Below are 21,732 nucleotides of genomic sequence, written 5' to 3'. Positions count from 1 at the left end.
GACATACACAATTTCGGGCTGGGCGCAGTCTTTTGCTTGGCTTTGCACCATCATTTCGCCTTATCTTGGATAATTCACCCATGTTGTATGCTTTAAGAAGATGGTGAAAAGTTTAGTTCTGTCCTATTTTTAAACCGATATTTTGCTAGGTATCACAGTGAAATGGGCTTGGTAGGCCGTGTTTTCAGCCCGTTCTTCCAATGTCCAGCGAAACCTCTGTTTATTGAGCCGTATCGTGTTTTCCAAATTGGGCCGAATTCTCCACTTACCCTTTTTTCCCTCAATTTTTCCATCTCTAATCTCTTAGCTGGACCCAAGCCAGGCCTTGTTTAGACCTTCTTATTAAGTGCTTAATATCCTATCTGGCCATAACGACTTCAAGTTTACTGAAAAGTGAAAACTACTGCGAGACAAGCTGAGAAGGTGCCGGAGCTCTCTAGGCTCCAATCTTGTGGTGATATCACGAGGTTGGGGAGAAAGCAAAACGGACAAAACAGGGGAGAAAGCAGCATGGAAACAATCTGGAAAGCGGAGGGAAAGAGAGGATTCTGACAGCGGCGTTAACAAAAAGGAAAAAAAAATCCTGAAAGCACTAGAGCCCAGAGTGTTCTCAAGACGGCAAGAACAATGCTTCCCGTGGAGTGAAAAAAAAAGAATGAAACTATTAAAATGGCAGTCTTTGTCCAACAGATATCCCTTGAACTTTTGACACTGCATTTGTTTGATGCACTTTTGTATTTGCTCAAACACTAATGGCTCTAATGCCTTCATAATCCAACTTAATTCTTATATAGTTTTAGTTTGAAATTGTATAATATTAGAGCCTGACTCGTCTAAGTGATGGTGGTAAGGAATTCATGTGATGTATGTTAGTACAATAGTACAGATACAGTCTTCTACAATGAAAATTCGTGCAGAAAGAGGGGAGGAAAATGAAATCTGAACTCTGACAGGACACAAGAGGCGAGAGCAAACAACAGTAGAAACTAGAGGAGAACAACTACCACCATTGATTGATTTTTTAAAAAAAACAAAAAGTTAAAAGAGAGAGAAGAACAGTGTGGATGAGATTACGGTGGCCAAAAGCCCCTCTCGACCTCCAAAGGTTAGCTTGGCTGGCTCCTCCATCTAATCAAATTCCCAGCCTTTTTCAGACCAAATCATGCGCTGCTGAGCGTGGCGCACTTCATGTCTCCATGATCCCGCCGCCTTCGCCCGGGATCCTCTACACTACACAGCGGGACGAACACGTGAAACCACATCGTGGCCTTCGATCACTTGCCGCCCTAATATCGTTGAGAAGGATTCAGAAGCTAATTCAAGATTCATCTCTAATATCGTTGAGAAGGATTCAGAAGCTAATTCAAGATTCATCTCAATCATGAAGGTTTTCTGGTAAAATTCCTTCTGGTAAATTTAGGAGCATCGTCTTCGCCCCCCATTGGAGGAACCCACAGTTCAGCCCGTCATCAAGAAATTGGGCCATGTTCGACAGCTACGCAAACAAGAATGGTGCATTTTCAGAAGGAACATTGGGGGAGAAATGAGACCCCAAGGCTACCTAGCAGTCTAAATGCATCCGGTCACATGGTAGCTGGCTCCTGAAAGTGAACAGATTCCTCTCCGAATCCACACATGCAATGCCATGACGGTTGGTGCAGAATATGCAGGCCCTGATCATTGCCTCGCTTTACAATAAAGACCGGATAAGATAAAACTCGTAAAAGAATCTTCTGCTTCGTGTTCAGAATACGATTGGCCAACGATCCGACGACACGATATCTTGAAATCGCTTGATTGGTGGACCGGACACATGGCGGGGGACCATGCCATGACGCAACGCGAGGCAGCAGGGGCGTCCGGCCGGCCGTTGATGCGCGCACGGGCGTGGGAGCGGGATCGGATCGAGACCATCATGGAGCGTGCTCTAGTACTACTCCTGTATGGATTAGAAATGGTTTTGGTTCAGGTTCAGCTGCGACAGTTCCTCTCCGGATTTCATTTCGTCAGACCTTGCAAATCCCGGAAGAAAAAAAAACTGCTCAACCTGTACGAGTGTGGAATGAATGTGCCTCTCTGACCTGATTCCTCGAATTCTTATCCCACAATCTCGCCCGGTCATCCCAAAGCTTCGGATTGGGTTCGATTCCGGCATCACAATCTGGAACCGAAACTGCCTTCTCCAATTCCAACTGGATCGGGTCCCTGGCGGCTGTGACTTTGCACATGAGCAGGCGGCCTGTCAACAGGCGGCCGTACTACGTCCAGCGAGCGAGACACTTGTTGGGCGGAGCCTTCCGGGACACGGACGGCGACGGCGACGGCGACGGCGACGGCGACAGCGACGGACCGGGGGGCGGCCCTCTGCGGCGCGGGCGCGCCGCACGCTGGAGCGGGGCCATGTGATCCCCGGCCGGTGGCGCACGCCTCCGGCCCCGTCCGCCCGTCCCCGCCGCGGCGTTTGTCGCCGCCCGAGGCGGACGCATCCACCCACCGGCCACCGCCGAGCGAGCTCCCACAGCCAGGAATCCCGGTGCCCCGCTCGCCTCCACATACACGGAGGGAAAGCCGTGCCCGACAGCAACGCCTGATGATCGTACGGCAGCCGGCCGGGGAACCCAAATCCGGCGGGGCACCTGGGTGGGGGAGAAGATCTATCGCCAAGGAACCGACGCTCACCCGTCACCAAGAAAACTGAAAAAAAATTTGAATTGCAAAGAAGGGGGAAGAAATTGGGGCGAAGGGGAGGAAGGAAAAGGAAGCGAAAGATCCGTTCTTTGAGCATGGAGCAGCGAAGAATCGTTCACTGGTCACTCGGAATGCAGAGTAGTACACAGTAATGTACAAGGAAGCAGCGAGTACAACAGCACCAACACACACGCGGATCATTAGCTCCCTCGCGGCGTAGGGGACGGCCACTAATTACAAAACTTCCCAACAATGGCGAGGGAGCGATCAATCGGGGGCAATTAGAAGCTAGCGCCGGCCGGCCTTCCGCCGGCAACACACACAGGAGAAGCTAGATTAATGGAGCGGTTAACTAGGCTTGGTTGGTTGGGGTGCAGGTGGCGGCGGCGGCGCGCTAGTAGGAGCAGGCGACCCTGAGTATGGAGCGGCCGCGGAGCATGCCGCGGTACAGCGCCTCCCGGTTCGCCGGCATGGCCGCCGCGGCGCACGACGGCTCGGCCTCCCGCGGCGCGCGGGGGACGGCGCCATTAGTGCCGACGACGTCGTCCGCGAAGCGCACCCGCTTCTTGCCCACGCGCCGCGCCTTGTCCCGCTTCTTCCGCTTCTCTGCGACGCGCGGGGAACGAACGGGTCAGCCGTCAGCAGCCAAGAGCCGGCACGGTGGGTCGGCCGGTCGAGGCGTGTCGAGAACCGAGGCGGAGCTGGGCTTACCGGACGAGGAGAGGCACGGCCGGAGGCGAGGAGGCGGAGCGCCGGCGGCGTCGGCGTCGGCGTCGGCGTCGGCGTCGGCGTCGGCGGAGGAAGGGACCAGCTGCGGCTGCTTGGCGCGGCAGAGGGAGAAGAGGACGAGCGTGCCGGAGAGCGCCATGGCGGTGGCAGCGATGGCGAGGCCCGCGTGGGAGCTCGCCGAGGACGAGGACGACGACGGCGCCATCCCCCGCGCCGCGAGATCCAGCTCGCAGCAGCGTCCGCGCCGACGGGAGAGGAGGGGGAGCAGCACAGCACAGGGGGAGAGGGCGAAGAGCGTGAGGTCGTTGGGGGCGTTGGGGTGGGTGGTTGGCCCGTGTGCCTCTTCTGCTCTGCTCTGATTATAAATAGTGGTTGTGTTTGGTTTGTTTTTTACCACTAATTTAGAGTATTAAATAAAATCTAATTACAAAACCACCTCCACAACCCCTCGTATGAATCGCGAGACGAATCTAATAAGTCTTTTGACCGTATGATTAGAGAACGGTCACTGTAGTATCACTGTAGCAAATAATTAATTAATTATTGTCATTAGATTCGTCTCGAAAAGTTATATTCATCTCTGAAAAATTTTTACAAATAGACTTCATTTAATACTCCATAGAAAATTTTCTTCTCAAGAAACGTACACGTAAAATTCACTGTCTGCCGGGGCCGGACCGCCCTGACCTGACTCACCTGGCCTAGGGTACGGGGTCAAGTGCCTTTGTTTTACCATGGATTTTGTGACTTTGCATTTATTTATGTTTATTTGTATCTTATTAATTCTAGTTTTTAGGAAGTATCAGTTCTAAAATGAATATACATGTAGTCCAAGACTTTGCCTCAAAACGAAATAAGTACCTATCCGTTTCAAAATACAAAATATTGGAATTTTTAGAATCGCTCTGAGTCAAACCACCTTAGATTTGTCCACGTTGGCAACCGGGAATCTTGTGTCTACGACGCTAAAATAAGCAAATTGTTCGGAGTCATAACTGATTTTTTTTTGAAAGATTCATAACTGATTTGATGATACCAAGTTGGCGGCTTGATATATTTTATATAAAATTGATTAAAATTTCTTTAGCAGTAGTATGCTATGTTCTAGGAAAACTAGAGAAGCCATAAATGGTGGAAGGAACATGCAAGAATTATTGGAACCCGGTTTTCAACGAAAATTGAACCTCACACCCAAAAAAAAAAAGAAAAACAGCGGTTCGTCAAGATAAGTTCAGTTCAGCGACCATGACAGCAGCAGCAGCAGTAGGACTAGTACGATACTAGTACTACGATAAGCTCATCACATCGATTTCTTCTCAGACAAACACACCCGGTTTGACTTTACCAGCCGTTTGATTTCCCTTTCCTCAACTCTACTACACCGCTGGCCGCTGGCCGCTGGCCGGTCGGTCTCGCCCGCTAGCCCAAGCTCGTCGGTTCGGTTCGTCACCAACTCCTGCTAGCTGCTGCTACCTCTACAATGTACAACGTACAATGCTCCTGGATGGCTACCAGCAGTGCTGAACATCAGTACAGTCGCCATTAACTCGCATTATCCAGAACATCGCTAGCTAGGTGCATGGTGGATCGGTAGCATATTATATACTATATATTATTATAAAAAGGATTATATATGTTAAAAAAACAAAAAACAAGTACTAGCACGGTAGCACCAAGTGCTGGATCGTCCGGTACGCTCACACCGGAGCGGTACGCTAGGCCCCCGCAAGCGAGCAAGCAACACGCGGCGATCCACGCGAACAGCAACCCGGCGGCGGCCAGGAGGACGAGGCGGCGGTTGCAGTCTTGGATCCGACACGCCAAGCCCCGTGGTTGGGCGCCGTCGCCATCTGCCACCTCACATACGATTTTGCCGAACCCCCTGCTCGGTTTTGCTTGCCTAAGGCCACCGCGCATCGATGAAAGTGTCATCAATACAATACAGTTACCAAGATCGCAAATTAGATAATCGGACTAGAGAAATATCATTCTCTCATATTTCATGACGTCCTCCATTCTCTATTCTTATAAAAAAATTTGTCACATCAGTAAATTTAATGCTCATAACACTACTATGACACTTCCATTAAGACTGATCTAAAATCAAGTCTAGCAATTTTGCTGGCAGCAGGCACAACATGCAGAGTGAGCCCGTTGGCATGTAATATTGTGCTACTTTTTTAACCAATGGAGGCTGGACGAGAGCATTGCTCAACCAATAATTACTGCGCCAGAGCGTTGGGCCGGCGAAGAGCGGGCGCGTCGCGAGATGCCCGCCCTCGTCTCTCTCCTCTATTCTCTCTCCTACACGTCAGACTTCGCCCGCTCCACGTCTATTACTAAAATTGCTCTAATTAACACCGGCCGCTCGCGTCACCCGTGATGATCTTATCCGTCTCCTGAGTCCTGACTCTTGCTCCTGCTCCGGCTCCTGCGTCATCAAGATCAAGATCAAACCCAACCGCTGCCTCCGTTCAGTGCTTTGGGTTCCCGTGCACCCGAGTTGCTTGCTCGCGCAGGTCACCAGAGCAAAGTTTTAAATCTCCCGCTATAGCTTCCGCTAAAGCTCGCTATAGCTATTTAAGGTATGGTACCGCTATTTCAACGCATGTGTAATTTAGTCGTTATAGCCCGCTAAAGCCTCATTTAGCCCGTTATTAACTGTTTTTTTGAATCCAACAGCTAAACCCCTTAACCCGCTATTTAAAATAATGCACCTGAGGTGACGGGCCAAAGCCTTCATAATCCTCCCGCGTACTGGGACCCTAGCCAAAAGAGGCCCGCCCCCCTCCGGCCGCCACTGTCGCCCGCCACGCCACACCATCTCTCCATAGTATATGCAAGATTTGCTGACGCCTCCACTCCGTTGGAGTAGCAGGCAGGCCAGTTGGAATATCCTAGTAGATTCTTTCTCACGGTGGCGACGGCGTGTGACGTCCGATCCGATTAGTTGCGGACTGAGCTGAGCTGCCGTCCAATCGAAGCGGAGCCCCCGGAACGGAAATGTGCAGTCTAAGCGCGAACGAACCCCGCTTTCTTCCGCCACGCTTTGTTTACAGCAAACGGGCCAATTTGGGGGTACTTTCTTGATACTACTCCAGTGTAGGAGTATATACTTTTGGAAGATGATGATGATGACGCTGCGGAGCAAATGGGCCAATTTGCCGTGCTTTTCTTGATGCTAGTGTACTCTTACTTTTTGGAAGATGATGATGCTATGTACTAGTATGTACACTAGCCAAATTCAAACTCGGTGAGCGAGCTAGGTAGGCAGCACCTGGACGCAATCCAGTGTCGAGCCATGATTAGATTTCCCTTTCGTCCCACTCACGCTGGGAAAAACATTGCAGGGCAAATCATAACATGGCAATAAACAGAAGCAGCCGGATGGGTAGTTCCAAGATGCTGCTTACGGAGTGATCCGGTGCCGGCGGCCATCGGACGGCAGCCCGGCCGGCACATGCGTCCTCGGTGCTTATCCACTCCGAGATCCGCTGATCATTATTGGCGGCCGACCGAATATGGGTCTTGTCTCGTGTAAAGTTTTTGATTGAGTTTTTTTTTATATTTGAAGTATTAAATATAAATTAATTATAAAATTAATTACAGAACTCGTCTGTAAATCGCAAGACGAATCTAACGAGCCTAATTAATTCGTCACTAGAGATTGTTTACTGTAGTATTACTGTAGTAATTTAGCGTCTAATTACGGCCTAATTAGATTCATTAGATTCGTCTCACGATTTACAGGCAAACTGTGCAGTGCGTTTTTTATTTCGTCTAAATTTAAGTCTTCATGCAGGTTACGTGATTATTATGGTGCTGTACTTTTGTATAATTTTTTTGGGCAACTTAACTTCATCAAATGAAAAAACTCAAAACTAAAAAGTTGTAGATCTCGTCGAGGGCTACAATTTTCATATAAAAATCATCTTCATCCGATGTTGTATCGAAGAGTTATGATTTTTCAAAGATTCAGCCGAAATAAATTAGAAAAGGAAAAACAAAACCGCGGTAACTGTAGCAAATCCGGGTTTACTGTAGCAATCGCGGGCGCACAGTGCCATGCAAGCCATGCAAAACCGGACTGGACCTGGGGTGAACGGGTTCACAAGTTCGAGGGACTAGATGTCCGGTTTCTAAGTTTATGGACCTATTTGACACAGCACTATAAGTTCATGTACCCACAGTGTATTTTACTCATAAATCTACTATGGTAGCTAAGCATGAATCTTCCTTCTTCGCCCTTCTCATAACGATGCGTGTAACATAACATGTTCAAAGGAACGCGTCCTGTGATATATCCATCGCATAAAAACCTTAGGTATTGGACAATCTTATCTTTAGTTAATAACAACTGCATCTTCACTAACCCCTACGACTTTGGATGAGGTAGCCTTGGAAAACTCTTAAGCACATTTGAGATGGTTGTAAGGGCCCTAATGTACCCGCAAAAAAAGGGCCCTAATGTAAAAAAAATTATTTATTATTATAATGCAGGTGGTAGAGAAACTATTATCTACATCATATACTACAGTTAAATTTTGATTACCAATACTATTTGTAGTCTCTCATACGCCTTGTAATTGAAGGGGCGTCCTCCTTTTGTATTTCTTTGTATCATAATCTAACTTGCACATTTCTACCGTACGTAATCTCTTTTAATAAATTTATCATAGTATTTATTAATTAATTAAGTAACCTGTCCACGTGAGGAAAACTAGTGTGCATGATGCAAGATGATTTATGAAGAGTTTCTCGTATTGGTCATATTTGGATCTAAGGGCTAGAGTTATTTGGGCTACAGCTAATTAGTTCAAGTAAATAGTCCTTCAATAAAATAGCTCTTGACATATTTGAATATAAGAGCAAGTATTATGAGGCCTTGTTTAGATCCCAACACGCAAAATACAAAATTTTTATAAATCGCTTGCATGGTGTACCAAATGTAGTCGAAAAATAAATCGCATTACACAAATGGATTGTAAATCACGAGACGAATCTAATGAGCCTAATTAGGACATGATTAGACACTAAATTGCTACAGTAATTCTACAGTATCATGCTCTAATGATGGCTTAATTAGGCTCGTTCGATTTGTCTCGTAGTTTACAGACGAGATCTGTGATTAGTCTATATTTAATACTTCAAATATTAAAGATTCCCTTCCAAAAATGCAAAAATATAAAATGCAAAATGAACTAAATAAGATCTGATGCTAGCAAGGCGGGCTGGGAGCAGTGCCACATCAGAAAAATCACCAGAGAGAGAAACGAAGAGAGAGTGCGCAGCGAGCGGTTCGTGAAACGCCGGCCGAAGCAAGTCTATGCGCATGCATGCGGCTCTCATTGGCCGAACTGCTACCATGGCTATGTTTAGTTCCCATGAAATACACTGTAGCGAGGGGGGAAATACACTGTAGCACTTTCGTTTGTTTGTGGTAGATATTATCCTACCATGACCTAACTAGGCTCAAAAGATTCGTCTCGCAACGTACATCAAAACTATACAATTGGTTTTTTTATTTACCTACATTTAGTACTCCATGCATGAGTCATTTGCTACATTTAATGTTTCGATGTGATGGAGATGTGATGTTTTTGTGGGGGTTTTTGTGGGAACTAAACACAGCCCATGCTGAACTCTGGTTCGCTGCATGTGCTAGGTTGCATGTTGTCATTATTGCTATTGTATTTATTATTCTTCACGATTGCGTTGATTCAGCCGGCAGCCGACCGAATCATAAGCCTTACTCTAAAAGCTATTTAACATTTAAACATATTTTTTTTATTATTATAGTCATATTACCTCTCTTGCTACTGTGGCGTGTGGGACGGCAGCCGGCACAGGACGGCAGCCGGCCGGCACATGCGTCCTCGGTGCGTATCCACTCCGAGATCCGATAGCTGATCATTGGCGGCCGACCGAACATGGTCGACCGGCGGCGGCACGGCGCCCCCGTCGTCGTGTCCGGCGGATGGGGACGGCGGCCAGACCGGAGGGCTTGCGCGCAGCGGCGGGGCCGGTTGGTACGGGAGCCGAGAAAGGGGTACATCACGCGCGGCTTCGAGCGCGCGCGGGGGGGGGGGGGGGGGGGGGGGGGGGGGTTCGGGTGTACCAAGCGAGGCGTCGCTGTTGGGACACTTGTCGCCGCCGCTGCGGTGGGACGGGGAACGCCGGACAGCCAGGGAGTCAGGGACTCGGGGCGACGAGACTCTGGGATGCGCCGTGTGGCCACCGGCCACTGTTCCTGCGCTCCTAGCCGGGCTGGGATCCATCGGCCGATCCTTGATGGTGCCTCGGCTCCACGGAATAATAATTTTACAGCAATCTACTTTCGTAGCTAAGCATGAACCTTCCTTCTTCGCCCTTTTCATACGATGCGGGTAACATGTTCAAAGGAACGCGTCCTTTTTTTTTCGAGAAAGGCCTGTAACTTATATTGAGAACAGCACAGTACAAACCCTTCTTACAGAAAGGACCTTGAGAAACCACGAAATTATAGGAAGGTCCCTACCACTACTATTTATCTTCTTCCCCAGGATTCGATGCCACCGAAGCTCCGCCAAGCCACCAGCACCACATTTGGGCTTCGACACGCCAATCATCACCTTTCCAACTGGAAGAGCGGACTTCCAACCTTGGTAAGTTGCAAAAGGTACTCAGTAGGAGAACACAGCCGTTGGCTCCTTCGAATCGAACCCAAATCCGCCGGCAACCACGAACCGAGAAGACCCGAGGAGCACTCGAACCCCAGCGACACCACGATGGACAACAAACCCAGAGAAGAAGATGCAGACTCCTGTACAAAGGCTTGAGAAGCCCAAACTCACGGACGCATCGCCGCCGCCGGAGCTCACAACAGCGTAGAAGAGAGAAGCCCGGAATACCTTATTCCATGAACGTGACGCCGTCTCTCTCATCTGAGCGTCGCCGAGAAACCCGCACCACATGCTGCATGCAGCATAGGAGGAGAAGAAGCAGGCGAAGCAGACGAACCCGCCGCCTCCGTCTTCATCGCCGCCGCCGGCCACGCAGCACAGGAAGTCACCGCACACCGACAGCCCAAAGGCCGTCGGAAGCAAAAAATGCCGCCATGGATCGAGCTTCTCCACCTCCACCCGCAGACGAGCGAAGGCAGCGACGCCGCTCCACCGGCAACCCTAGCTACCTAGTCCTACCACCTAAAACTAGAAGCTAACCCGCGCCGGCCGCCGATCCACCCGATTCCCCTGCCGTACTGCCGCCGGAGCGGCCTCCGGCGAGGGGAATCGGGCAGATCGACGCCGGAAACCGAGATCTCGCCCCTTTCGCCTCTCACGCTCCTGTGATATATCCATCGCATAAGGGCGTGTTTAGTTCGCGAAATTTTTTGGATTTGGTTACTGTAGTACTTTCATTTTTATTTGGTAATTAGTGTCCAATCATGAACTAATTAGGCTCAAAAGATCCATCTCATCATTTACAGCTAAACTGTGCAATTGGTTATTTTTTAAACTATATTTAATACTCCATGTATGTGTCCAAAAATTCGATGTGACGGAGAATCTTGAAATTTTTTGGGAACTAAACAGGGCCTAAAAACCTTAGGTATTGGACAATATTAATCTTTAGTTAACAACAACTGCATCTTCTCTAACTCCTACGACTTTGGATGAGGTAGTCAGGTAGCCTTGGAAAACTCTTAAGCGCATTTGAGATGGTTGTAAGGGCCCTAATGTAAAAAGATTTTATTTATTTATTATAAGCCAGGCTAGTAAGCGGTGGTAGAGAAACTAGTATCCACATCACATACTACATTTAAATTTTGATTGCCAATATAGTCTCTCATACGTCTTGTTAATTAAGGGGCGTCCTCCTTTTGTATTTCTTTGTATCGTAATCTAACTTGCACGTTTCTACAGTAATCTCTTTTAATAAATTTATCATAGTATTTATTAAGTAACCTGTCCACGTGAGGAAAACTAGTGTGCATGATGCAAGGTCGTTGGACCCCCATGATTTATGAAGAGTTCCTCATATTGACACTTAATATCCATATCCTCTACCTACTTGGGCTTTTCATTAGTAGATGCTTACCATCTTGACATGTTTATAGATAGAAAGTTCTCATATCAACGCACAAATGTCTTTCCGATTCCAAAGATACCAAAGAGTTTACTCCCTCCATTCCATCCTATGAAAAGTACAATCTTAGAAATTAGATCTCAACTATCTGCCTAATTAAGTAACTAGATTTAATTTGCCTACCAAAACTAACTGCATGTGGTCGACAAATGAGGGTATAAAAATCTTTGTACACCACCACTAACCTGTATAAATGAAAACTAGAATTGCATTTTTCATCACGGGATGGAGGAAGTACACGATGAAAAATCCAACTACTTGCAATCCGTCCACACGTCACGCAGCTAGCGGATTTCTTGTGTTGCTTCGTTAACAGACAAACCAGTCGCCGAATCGAATCGGACTACAAGCTACTTTTACGACACAATCAGACATCCGCAATCGCCTCATCTCCTTGTCACAGAAAAAACTAATCGTCGGACCTTGACCAAAAGGAAGTCCAAGGAACAAAGACATCTAAATCTGAGCTAATGATCATCAATTTACACCCCCTGTACACCATGATCCCTGTTCACGGCAGCGCTTAAGCGACCAGTATGCTTGTGGCAAGGCTACCAGACGCCTCATGCGTCGATAAGCTGCACACACTGAGCTTGCTTGTTCCAAGTCGATAAGCAACCGGTATGGAGCATCAAAAAGATTTTGCACCTTGCATACACCTCCACAAAACATGCAAGCACATATACACACTGGTGCCCCTTGCGCAAGTCTTTTGCCGTCTTTACATAACCCCAGCTTTTACTGATGCAGATGTATGCAACAGGGTAAAATAGCAACAATTTTTTTTAAAAAAAGAATCCATCAAAAGAAAGCTCCCCCTGCCTTCCCTTAAAGAGAGGAGTGCCGAACCCGACAGGAGGTTCCAATCCAGGTGGGTGTCTCTCAAATCTCAACTGGAGGCTCTACCAACAGAGCAAATCATCAGGATTAAGGAAGCTATGTTGGCAACATGGGTGGATTATTACATAAAGGCATTGACTTGTGCCAAGTCGCCGTGGAAAATACATACATGTATAACCAGCACCCTTTCTGCAGGGCAATTTCAAGGTCAGTGAAGGTCACAGCTCCAGCAAAGTTCAGGAGCACAAGGAATTGTAAATTAAGTTAGGAGAGTTTTCCCTTTGTGTTACAGTTTCTCTAACAAAACTCACCCCAGAAACGGGGCAATATAAGCCTTCGTGAATTCGCAATGGGCAGCTATCTTGGTGCCAATGGTGCAATTTAACTGAAACGTGAGAAATGAAGAAAATGAGTCATGGGATTAAGTTAAAACGCTGAATTCATCAAAATCAAGTTAGACATCTAAGGAAATAAATAGCAAGACAAGAAAACTGGAGAGTTTATCCACCAGAACAAGTGCATTATCATGCTCAAAGGGATTCAGATAACTGATAATAGAAAGGACCAAGTAAGATATTCTCAAACTTTAAGTATTCTCATATTTGAATCAATCAAGCCACATAACACCCCAGAAAAAGTGCTACATTTTACAGCTATTAATTACAATGTATGAAAAATGGGAAAACCCTTCAACCAAGCTAGCACGATCCTGAAGTTAGACATATCTAGCCCATGAAATGTGAAGTTAGCTCAATTACGAGAGGTCCAGCACACTCGATATGATGTAGCTCACACCGTGTCCCACATATGGATGATGGTTTGGTTGACAGGATCAGGAGGAAACAAGTCATGCCTGCAATCTTCATCCAAATACGGTGCTGCATCATTATGTGCCACATCAAGCACAGTTATTATAAAGTTATGTTTTCATGTCATGTGGGCTAACCTGTCACTTATGTCATCTGTGGTGGAAGCATAGTTTTTCCCCATAAATTAATGCAACAATTAATGAGGCTCTTTGAAACTAGTTCTTTGATCGTTCCAGTAGTAGGAGCAGTTTTGTTTACTAGCATTCATTATACAGGGAAAGGATCATTTAATCTTAAACATCTCATGCTATACATTTTCAATTTTAATGAATAACCAGAATAATTAGGATAAATAGCATATTCTAGTAATCAAATACATATTTACCACACAATTAAATTAGTCATGAAGTTTGAAGAATCCTAGGATGGATGGGACCATGTGGGGGCAAAACCACATGATTTTGGTGGTACAAAGCAGCCATTCAAATCGCATTTCCGAAACCTTTTTTTTTAAACCGAAGTCAGAAGGGGAGGCCCCTACCTTTTTTATACTATAAAATAGGGGTTTATGTACAGGCAGGATTTTACATGGGTCTTAGTCCTAAACCTGTTAGAGGAGTCGAGGGCCTATTGGGCCTAAGCCCATTAGGGTTAATTAGTTGCTTGCTTAGGGGCAAAGTCAAACCTCTCTATATGAGGAGATGTATCAATCTAATCAAGCAAGAGATTAGAAGGAAAACCCTTCCCTCTTGCCCGGCCGCGGGCAAAGCCCCGCAGCCGGCCTTCTTGCGCCCCTGCAACCCTAGCCGCCGCCACCAGCAGTGAACAGTACTCGTGGGTACTGTAGCGCACCAGCCCTCTCCCTCTCTCGTGATCTCAATCCCAACAACGTCCATAACAAAACCTTTACAGGTTAAGTTTAGAGTCAGGACCAGTAGTCCACTTACCATCTATTTCTCCATACCAAACACTCTCAAGAGGTTGTCCCACTTTTAGAAGTAAAACGTTATGCACAATTGCAATATGCATGTGTGCATTATTAAACTGTAGACCAAACAATGGTGACATTTAGCAGCCAGCTACCATTGGTATTCTTTAATCCTCTCTATTCAACAACAGGAGGTATAGAGAGACAATCTAAGTAGCAAGACAGAAAGTCGTCAGCATAAACAAGCTTCATGTATGATCACAGTTAGCTTAAAAATATTCCCACTTATAGTTCCTAGACCTGAGGTTCTGCCTAAAATAATATAAGGTCATTGTTCTGGATCCCAAATCGGTGCAGCAGCTCATAGCAAGAAAGAAATCCCCACTAAGTTCCAAAGATGATTATGTACAGAAAAAGAACAACTAGGATTGAAGAGAAAAATGCATATCAAGTGTAATGGCAGCAGTATAAATCAACAAGTAGGATTGTTACCAGTATACTAGGCAAGGTGCCTCTCATCTCATGATTATCACTTCATCTCTGCTAAACTAAAATTAGGAGGAAAATGCCACCAAAGCTTCCAATTCCATACTGAAGGCGCCATCTTTGACTTCAAGAAGGAACTATTGAAGCATGTGTCATCATTATCTCTACACAGTCAGCCATGTCAATAATGATGGCTGATTTTTGCAGAACTCTTGAATTTAATCAAGAGAGAGATTCTTCTTCATCGCCTCATACAGGAGATAGGTAATACTTGCAGCAGGCACCACCTTAAGCAGATTTGGCAGAATTCCTTTGTAGAAACCAGAAATGCCCTCATGTTGTAGGGTTCTCCAGAAGACATCAGACATTCCTCTGTAGGCTGATTCTGAATTGGCTTGTTGTGCTTGCAGTCTACGTATATTTAGAAAGAAGGTTGTGAGAGTGAGAGAGAGGGAGAGAGATGACCTGAGACAAGATTTTCAAGATGTACAATTACAAATTCTTACCTTGTTCTGATAACCTGTAAAGGGTAAACACATGTTGCTCCTAGAGCACCAGAGACAGTTCCACAGCCCAATTGTACCAGAGGACCAGGATCTACAAGATATCATAGGAAACAATCAAAAATCAAGAAACACACGGTTGAAGTAAAGGTAGGATACGAAACACAAATAAATACTGATAGAGGGCATACCACTGTCCTTCAGTATATATGTCTTTGACACATCTTTCAGAGTCTCATATACAGCAAGATCAATTCCGGCATAAGGTATAATACCAAGCAATGATGGAACAAGACCTCTATAAAATGCCCGAGGACCTTCATGCATCCAAATATCCCTTGACAGTGCACCAATTCTAGGAACTTTACAACCCTCACATGAATAAGTCTGTAGACGTGTCTTTACTAAATCTATAGGATAAATTGCTGTTTGGGACACTGCACCAGCTAAACCACCGGCAACCAGACGTTCAGAAGCACCAACTTCACTCTTATTTTCTCCTTTGCTCTTCATGATATATTCTTTTAACATTTCATAGGTATAAAATCTTATTGCACTTTCTGGAGCAACCTTTACAACATTCAATCCATTCCCTCTAAAAAATCCCAGCATACCACCCTTAGCCCAAATATCTTTAATTGCATGCATGACTGTAGTACGCGTTGTTTGTACTTGCATAATCACTTTAAGGCGATCCAGAGGTGCAGTTGCAGTACGTGATGCTGCACCAGCTATCCCTCCAGCAATCAGATATTTGCTTGCGTTGACATGCTTACTTATGCCTTCTGGTATAGCAGCCTGTTCACCTATATCAACAAGGCAGACTCTTTCCCAGTGGTGATAAATGTTCTCGATGGTTGCCTCATTAGGGTAAAGTAAAAGAAAGTCTCTCCATTCTTCAAAAGTAATAATCCCATTGTTGTCTTTGTCCACATGCTCAACAAATCTTGCCAACTCCTCATCATTAATCTCTATACCTGCAAACAGCAAACTGACATTGCTTGTAAGATAAATTACAGATACAAATGTGACTGAAACTTCAAACAACCTGGTCATAAACATATATAAGAGTATATGAAAAACACTAGTAGGAGAAGTAAACAATACAATGTGATTTCCAGATTTAGAAACTGTAGGAACTCAAACCTTGACCTTATGTAGCTCCATAAAATATGAACTGTAGGTAGAATGAAGTTAGTACTCTAATTAGGGAACATGCAGTCTTAATAAAAAAAAAGGTCTAATTAGCTGGTCTCTAACTTGTTGGAAACTAGTCAGAGTAACTAAATATTCAGTGTATAGCCATAACTTTCCCAGACCAAAGGATAGACTAACTGCCATTTTAAAATGAAAGAAATACTTGATTACCCATGTTTATCACAATTTGTTCCTCATCAGTGTGACACATCAGCCACAACTCTGAATCCCTAAGAATCACACTAGCAATTAAAAAAGGAATGTGGAATTTAGAAAGATCAAAAATTGCATGTAATGGGGCGTTCTACCAAGGGAGGAGAGCCCATGTACTACCAACTATGGCATATTAATGTGCCAAGCGTGTTGTGCCCTGTCTTGGCCCCAATGGTCTTCATTCTTAAGGAATGCTGTCTATTTTTTATTTGGTTGCTATCTTCTTCGGATTTGTTAAGCTAAATATTATATTGGATCTGATAGGACCAGCATACATCTAGAGGCTAGGCTCATTCAATTGATTCAAAAAGAAATAGGAGAAATCCCTCTGTGATCCTTCTCCCTCTCTTACCGCACAGCACCTGTGCATAGGGATCCATCGGCTCATGCCTCCCTCTCTCAGATGTTCCAAGGCAACTCCACTATGCGCTTGGTTTGGGACCCCCAGCCTCCAACCTCTCACAACTACATTCCATCTGAGTCTCTGGAACACAAAACTGTATTTCTTGAAACACAATGAAAACAGCATCCAAGCACAAATTGAACCTCAACTATTCTTGATACATGTTAGAACATGCTCAACCAGGCAAGGTACACACCATTGGAAACATTCAAAATCCAACACTGTTCAATCACATAAAGGTATTTCATTAGACCATATGTTTCTGCCAGCCACCAGAGTCAGGAAGGGCCTCTATTGTAGGTTTGGCCAGCACTTGTCATTGCAAGCACCAAGCCACTCCCACCAACCTACCATCTCATACAGAGAGAACAGAAAAAATAACGGTTTCGGTTTCAGTTCAGGTGACTGAGGCAAGGGCTACTTTGGAATCAGGTTAGACTCAGTCAGCATGTTATGTGGACACCACATCAGTACTGTCTCGAGCAGTGTGATTATGACATTAATTGGCTGATTTAATCAATTTAAGGTACCTGAGGCTGCAACTTAGGAGTTTGGAGACAAATGTGACGCGACAAATTTAGGGACCCAAAGCACATTTTACTCTTAGGCAAAAAGCAATGTTCAAAAAGGCATTAAGCGCTCTCAAGGAGGTGACCCACCACCTAGAGCCTAGGTGGGCCTAGGTGAGCCTAGGCGTTTCAAGGCGTTTTCCTAGGCGTTAGCACATACACACATATACATATGTATCTTGCCATACACATACATATATCTCTAAAAGAAAAAGAAAAATAAGAAGCCAATGGGCCTAACTTTGGACAAAAGCCCATTAAAACAGCCCAACCCACCTCCCAGCCTCCCCTTTATCCACTCACCCCGGGATCTAATCTACCGTCTCTTCTTCTTCCTCCGCCCGCCCGCCCGCTTGTCTCCCCTGCTGTATCAGCACCTTCATTATGGAAGTCCTGTGAGGCTGTGAGCGCTAGGAAATATAATGTATTCCCAATCCATAGACATCAATTATGCCACATGCCAATTTCAACTCAGTTGGAAGGATCTAAGGTACATGCAAGAAACTTCAGCTCAGTTGTATGCCCACAATGTAATAGTAAGCATATGGACACAACAATGCTCAAGATCTAGTGAAATATTTGTGATCATTTGTCAGATTTAAACAGTAGAATCATTGCCATTGGTTTAAAACTAGCCTGTTTGCTTCAGTGTCATGCATTGGCTATATATCCTAGTAACATATTAAAAGATAGCTTGAAGACTTCAAACATTTAGTTACTTACGCACAAGATGACTGTAATAATATGGTGCACCAGTGTCCTACGTATTAGCTTTGTATAGCTTTATTTAAAAAGATGCCTTATTAAAATATGGATGAATCTACAAAATGGTACCTACGGTCATAGCAATATAATATTTGCTCTAATTTTGCACTACATATGTCAGGTGCAGACGATTTATAGACCTACACGACAGGTGTCCATGCTGATTTACACCAGCATTATGAAGAAAAAATAGTAGCCTGCTAGCATATTGAGAAGAGGTAGCACAGTAAAATCTTCACAGTGCTAGCCTTCAACTTTTAAATCAATAGAGGTTAACCAATCCGGAAATATATAGAGGAATAAAAATATAAACTACCTCGAAATCCTATAACCATGTTTTGTTGACATGTTAGTTCTCTTTTCCTCTTTCTTTACTTGTTTTTAGAAGTATGTAATTGTGCAATTTTGGAACAGCAATGGCAAGTTCAGGCATGGTTTACTAACTGTGTATCAAACATGAGCATTATATACCACAAAAGTGATCATAGTATTGCTAGTTATACAGCTTGGTCGCTTTCATCATTTCCAGGAAAACATAGCTTAGTCTGCACTCTTGTTTTGGTAGCACTAGTAATGGTTAAAGTCCTGCAGGCAATAGATAATGTGACAGCCAATTAGCTGTACATGGTCTTACTCCAACCAGGGTAGAAATAAGATAATCATTTTTACAACGAATTTTCATATTCAGAAATTAGCTTAGAGCTCAAACTACCTGCTACTCACAGATACTGCGGAGTACTTGCAGCAGATCTCCATCAGGACCAGCGAGTGCCTGTATCGTTTTCTGTATTAAGTCTAATTGCAGAGAACGCTTTCCATCTCAACACCAGACAACACTCACATCCATCTAACACTAGCCCAGTAAACCAAATAAGGCAAATATAAAACTAACAAACCCCAACGGTTGAGTACTAATTCGTCTCGAGCCTCCAACAAGCACCAAGAGTTACTATTACAACCCCACAGCACGTACATTACGCAAAACGCGTCAGAATCCGGTCACCACGCGGGCGTCGTGCGGCAGCGCAGCACCATAGGCGCCCAAAATCACCAACGCGGGTACTGGAGGGTTTTACATGTATACCATTACAAAAGATGGCCCCGACGTCCATACCACTAAAAAGTTTGGTGACACCTCTATATCATCGTGTTTTTTCGTTTTGACGTCTATACCATTCCATTCACCATCCATTAGAAGTTAACAGATCTAGGGCTCTGACATGTGGGCCTAACCTAGTAAAATGACCATTTTACCCTTGCATCAAACCCTATCCTCCCAACTCTTCTCACGGGCACCACATCCACACATCTCACGTGCACCACCTCCACATCCAAGGCCGCCGCCACCCCCATCCCACGCCGCCGCCGCCGGTCAGGCCGCCGGCCCCGCCCCTCCCCTCCCCTCCCTTCCGGATTCGCCTCACCGTGGGGTGGGCCGCACATTGGGGGGCGCGTGCGCGGGGGCCTGCGCGGCCTCCTGATTCGCCTCGCCGCGGGGCCTGCGCGGCCTCTGCGGGGGCCTGCGCGGGGGCCGCGCGTTGGGGGCGCCGCCCCGCCCTCCCCTGCTTCGTCGACCACATGCGCCGCGACGGCGTCGCGCCGGACCTTGTCACGCACGGCTGCTTCGTCGACGCGTACCTGGAGCGCCGGCTCGCGCGGAACCTCACGTTCGCGTTCGACCGGTTCGACGGCAACGCCGAGGCCGTCGTGGCCACGGACGGCATCATCTTCGAGGCGTTCGGCAAGGGCGGCTTCCACGCCAGCTCCGAGGCGCTGCTGGAGGCCACCGGCGAGAAGAGGCGGTGGACGTACTACAAGCTGCTCGGCGTCTACCTCAGGAGCACAGGAGAAACCAAGTCTTCTGGAACTACTGAAGCCGATCAGTTCAGTAATAGGGCACTAGCAGTAGTCTGTGTTGGAATCAACATTGTAAATACAGTTATTAAAATGTGCTTGTAATCAAATTCAAAATGTGAAAAGAGTTTGGTTGGAGCATTCGGAGATTGAGATTTACTCACAAAAATATGGATTTATATTCACATCGACAGTTTTGTGCATTTACTCACAAAAACCAGGTGTTTTCCTGTTAGCAGAGATCACACTAGATATGAAGACATGACATGATGATGCTGTCCAAATGATGGATAAAAAATATATTTTTATTTGTGTTGTCCAAATATAATTTATTTGTGCAAGAATTAAAAAAATATATCGTATTGCAAAACATATTACATTTTTGCGTGGAGTGCCATGGAGTGGCATGGAGGACAAAAAAATTTTGGTCATGTACTCAAACGTTAGAAGCAAAATAGAATGGCATGGAGGATAAATCATTTTTTGGGCACCCAAGGGCATCATGGACCTTTTGCAGCTCTGTTAGCATCTGTTACCCTCCGATCCATCCATGATGGTACAGACGTCAAAACGAAAAAACGCGATGATATAAAGGTGTCACCAAACTTTTTTAGTGGTATGGACGTCGGGACCATCTTTTGTAATGGTATACATGTAAAACCCTCCGGGTACTGGGGGCTGGGGGAGGCGAGAGCCGGGAAGGCCAAGGGTTTGGCCTAGGAAGCACATACCAGCCTTGACGAGCGCGTCCCAGAGCTCCTCGGGGAGGATGCAGCCGTTGTGCTCGACGTCGATGGCCTGGAAGATGCGGTAGAGCTCGAGCTCCTTGTCATCCATGTAGCGGCGGAAGTCGTCGTAGCCGACGCGGCCGTCGCGGTCGCGGTCGCAGGCGCGGAGCAGCTCGCGGGCGTACTTGCACTCGGCGGGCACCTGCAGCGCGGCGAGGCCCGCCTCGATCTGCGCGTAGTCGAGCTGCCCGCGCCCCGCGGCGTCGAAGAAAGCGAACATGTCCCGGATCCGCGCCTCCCGCTCGGCCTCCGTCTCGTGGAGCGCGAGGAGGACGTGCTCCATGGTCACGGGCGCCGCCTTCCGCGCCGGCTCGCGCCCGCCCGCCCCCTTGGCCGCGGCCGCGGTCGCTGCAGCGGGGGGCTGGGGCGCGGAGGCGCCACCTCGGGGCTCCACCGCGTGGGCTGCGGCGCCGGTCATGGCGCCGGCGGCGAGGCGGAGGCGGTGGCGGTGGGGTGGTTTGGGTTGGTTTCGGGGAATGGAATGGAGCAGAGGGGGAAAGGAGAAGCGGAAGAAGGGAAGGGACGGGAAGGGAATATGCGTGGCAGCGTGGGTGTGTCTTGAGGCCTACGGGCTACGGCGACGTATACCAGTATAATTGCCGTATTCAATACCTTTATTTTTTGAAAAGATGCCGTATTCAATGCCCTAATAAATCCGGAATTTTGTAATTGCGTGTGTTCGATCCCGTGTGATTTTGTAGGCACATGGTGGTGACACATTTCAAAGTAGCCCCTCACATAAGGTGGCAGGGCATATTCATCACATCCAATCACCCCATCACTGTTCACTTGACTTGTCAGTCAATCAGTTAGCATTATTTTTCTCTCACACC

At 46.4% G+C, this 21,732-nt stretch overlaps 2 protein-coding genes across 3 annotated transcripts; both read right to left on the bottom strand.

The window, feature by feature from the left end:
- Nucleotides 1-2,776: 2,776 nt before the first annotated feature.
- Nucleotides 2,777-3,771, bottom strand: LOC120669676. Its single transcript, XM_039949485.1, has 2 exons — nucleotides 3,400-3,771; nucleotides 2,777-3,294 (listed from the first exon to the last, which is right to left on the bottom strand). The coding sequence occupies exons 1-2, from the start codon at nucleotides 3,620-3,622 to the stop codon at nucleotides 3,083-3,085; spliced, it is 435 nt and encodes a 144-aa protein (XP_039805419.1). The 5' UTR covers nucleotides 3,623-3,771; the 3' UTR covers nucleotides 2,777-3,082.
- Nucleotides 3,772-12,433: 8,662 nt separating this feature from the next.
- On the bottom strand, nucleotides 12,434-21,404 carry LOC120669675 (calcium-dependent mitochondrial ATP-magnesium/phosphate carrier protein 2-like). 2 transcript variants are annotated; one of them, XM_039949482.1, is made up of 5 exons: nucleotides 20,843-21,404; nucleotides 15,302-16,087; nucleotides 15,114-15,204; nucleotides 14,614-15,018; nucleotides 12,434-12,769 (listed from the first exon to the last, which is right to left on the bottom strand). In XM_039949482.1, the coding sequence occupies exons 1-4, from the start codon at nucleotides 21,315-21,317 to the stop codon at nucleotides 14,826-14,828; spliced, it is 1,545 nt and encodes a 514-aa protein (XP_039805416.1). In that variant the 5' UTR covers nucleotides 21,318-21,404; the 3' UTR covers nucleotides 12,434-12,769; nucleotides 14,614-14,825. The 2 variants fall into 2 exon arrangements, with proteins under 2 accessions (XP_039805416.1, XP_039805418.1); XM_039949484.1 differs by lacking the exon at nucleotides 12,434-12,769 and adding an exon at nucleotides 12,937-13,244 and having other exon boundaries at nucleotides 20,843-21,317.
- Between the last annotated feature and the right edge of the window lie 328 nt (nucleotides 21,405-21,732).

The sequence above is a fragment of the Panicum virgatum genome, chromosome 4N (genome assembly GCF_016808335.1).
Source record: "Panicum virgatum strain AP13 chromosome 4N, P.virgatum_v5, whole genome shotgun sequence".
Taxonomy (NCBI): Eukaryota; Viridiplantae; Streptophyta; class Magnoliopsida; order Poales; family Poaceae; genus Panicum; species Panicum virgatum.
This window is presented reverse-complemented; position numbering and strand designations above follow the sequence as displayed.

Excerpts from the sequence above, each read along its gene's own strand:
- LOC120669675 (XM_039949482.1), bottom strand. The coding sequence starts at position 21,317 with ATGACCGGCGCCGCAGCCCACGCGGTGGAGCCCCGAGGTGGCGCCTCC. Across the intron at positions 15,205-15,301 it reads ATATATACTGAAGGACAGTG|ATCCTGGTCCTCTGGTACAA; the intron begins GTATGCCCTCTA and ends GATATCTTGTAG. Across the intron at positions 15,019-15,113 it reads TTACAGGTTATCAGAACAAG|ACTGCAAGCACAACAAGCCA; the intron begins GTAAGAATTTGT and ends AAATATACGTAG.
- LOC120669676 (XM_039949485.1), bottom strand. The coding sequence starts at position 3,622 with ATGGCGCCGTCGTCGTCCTCGTCCTCGGCGAGCTCCCACGCGGGCCTC. Across the intron at positions 3,295-3,399 it reads GCCGTGCCTCTCCTCGTCCG|AGAAGCGGAAGAAGCGGGAC; the intron begins GTAAGCCCAGCT and ends CGCGCGTCGCAG.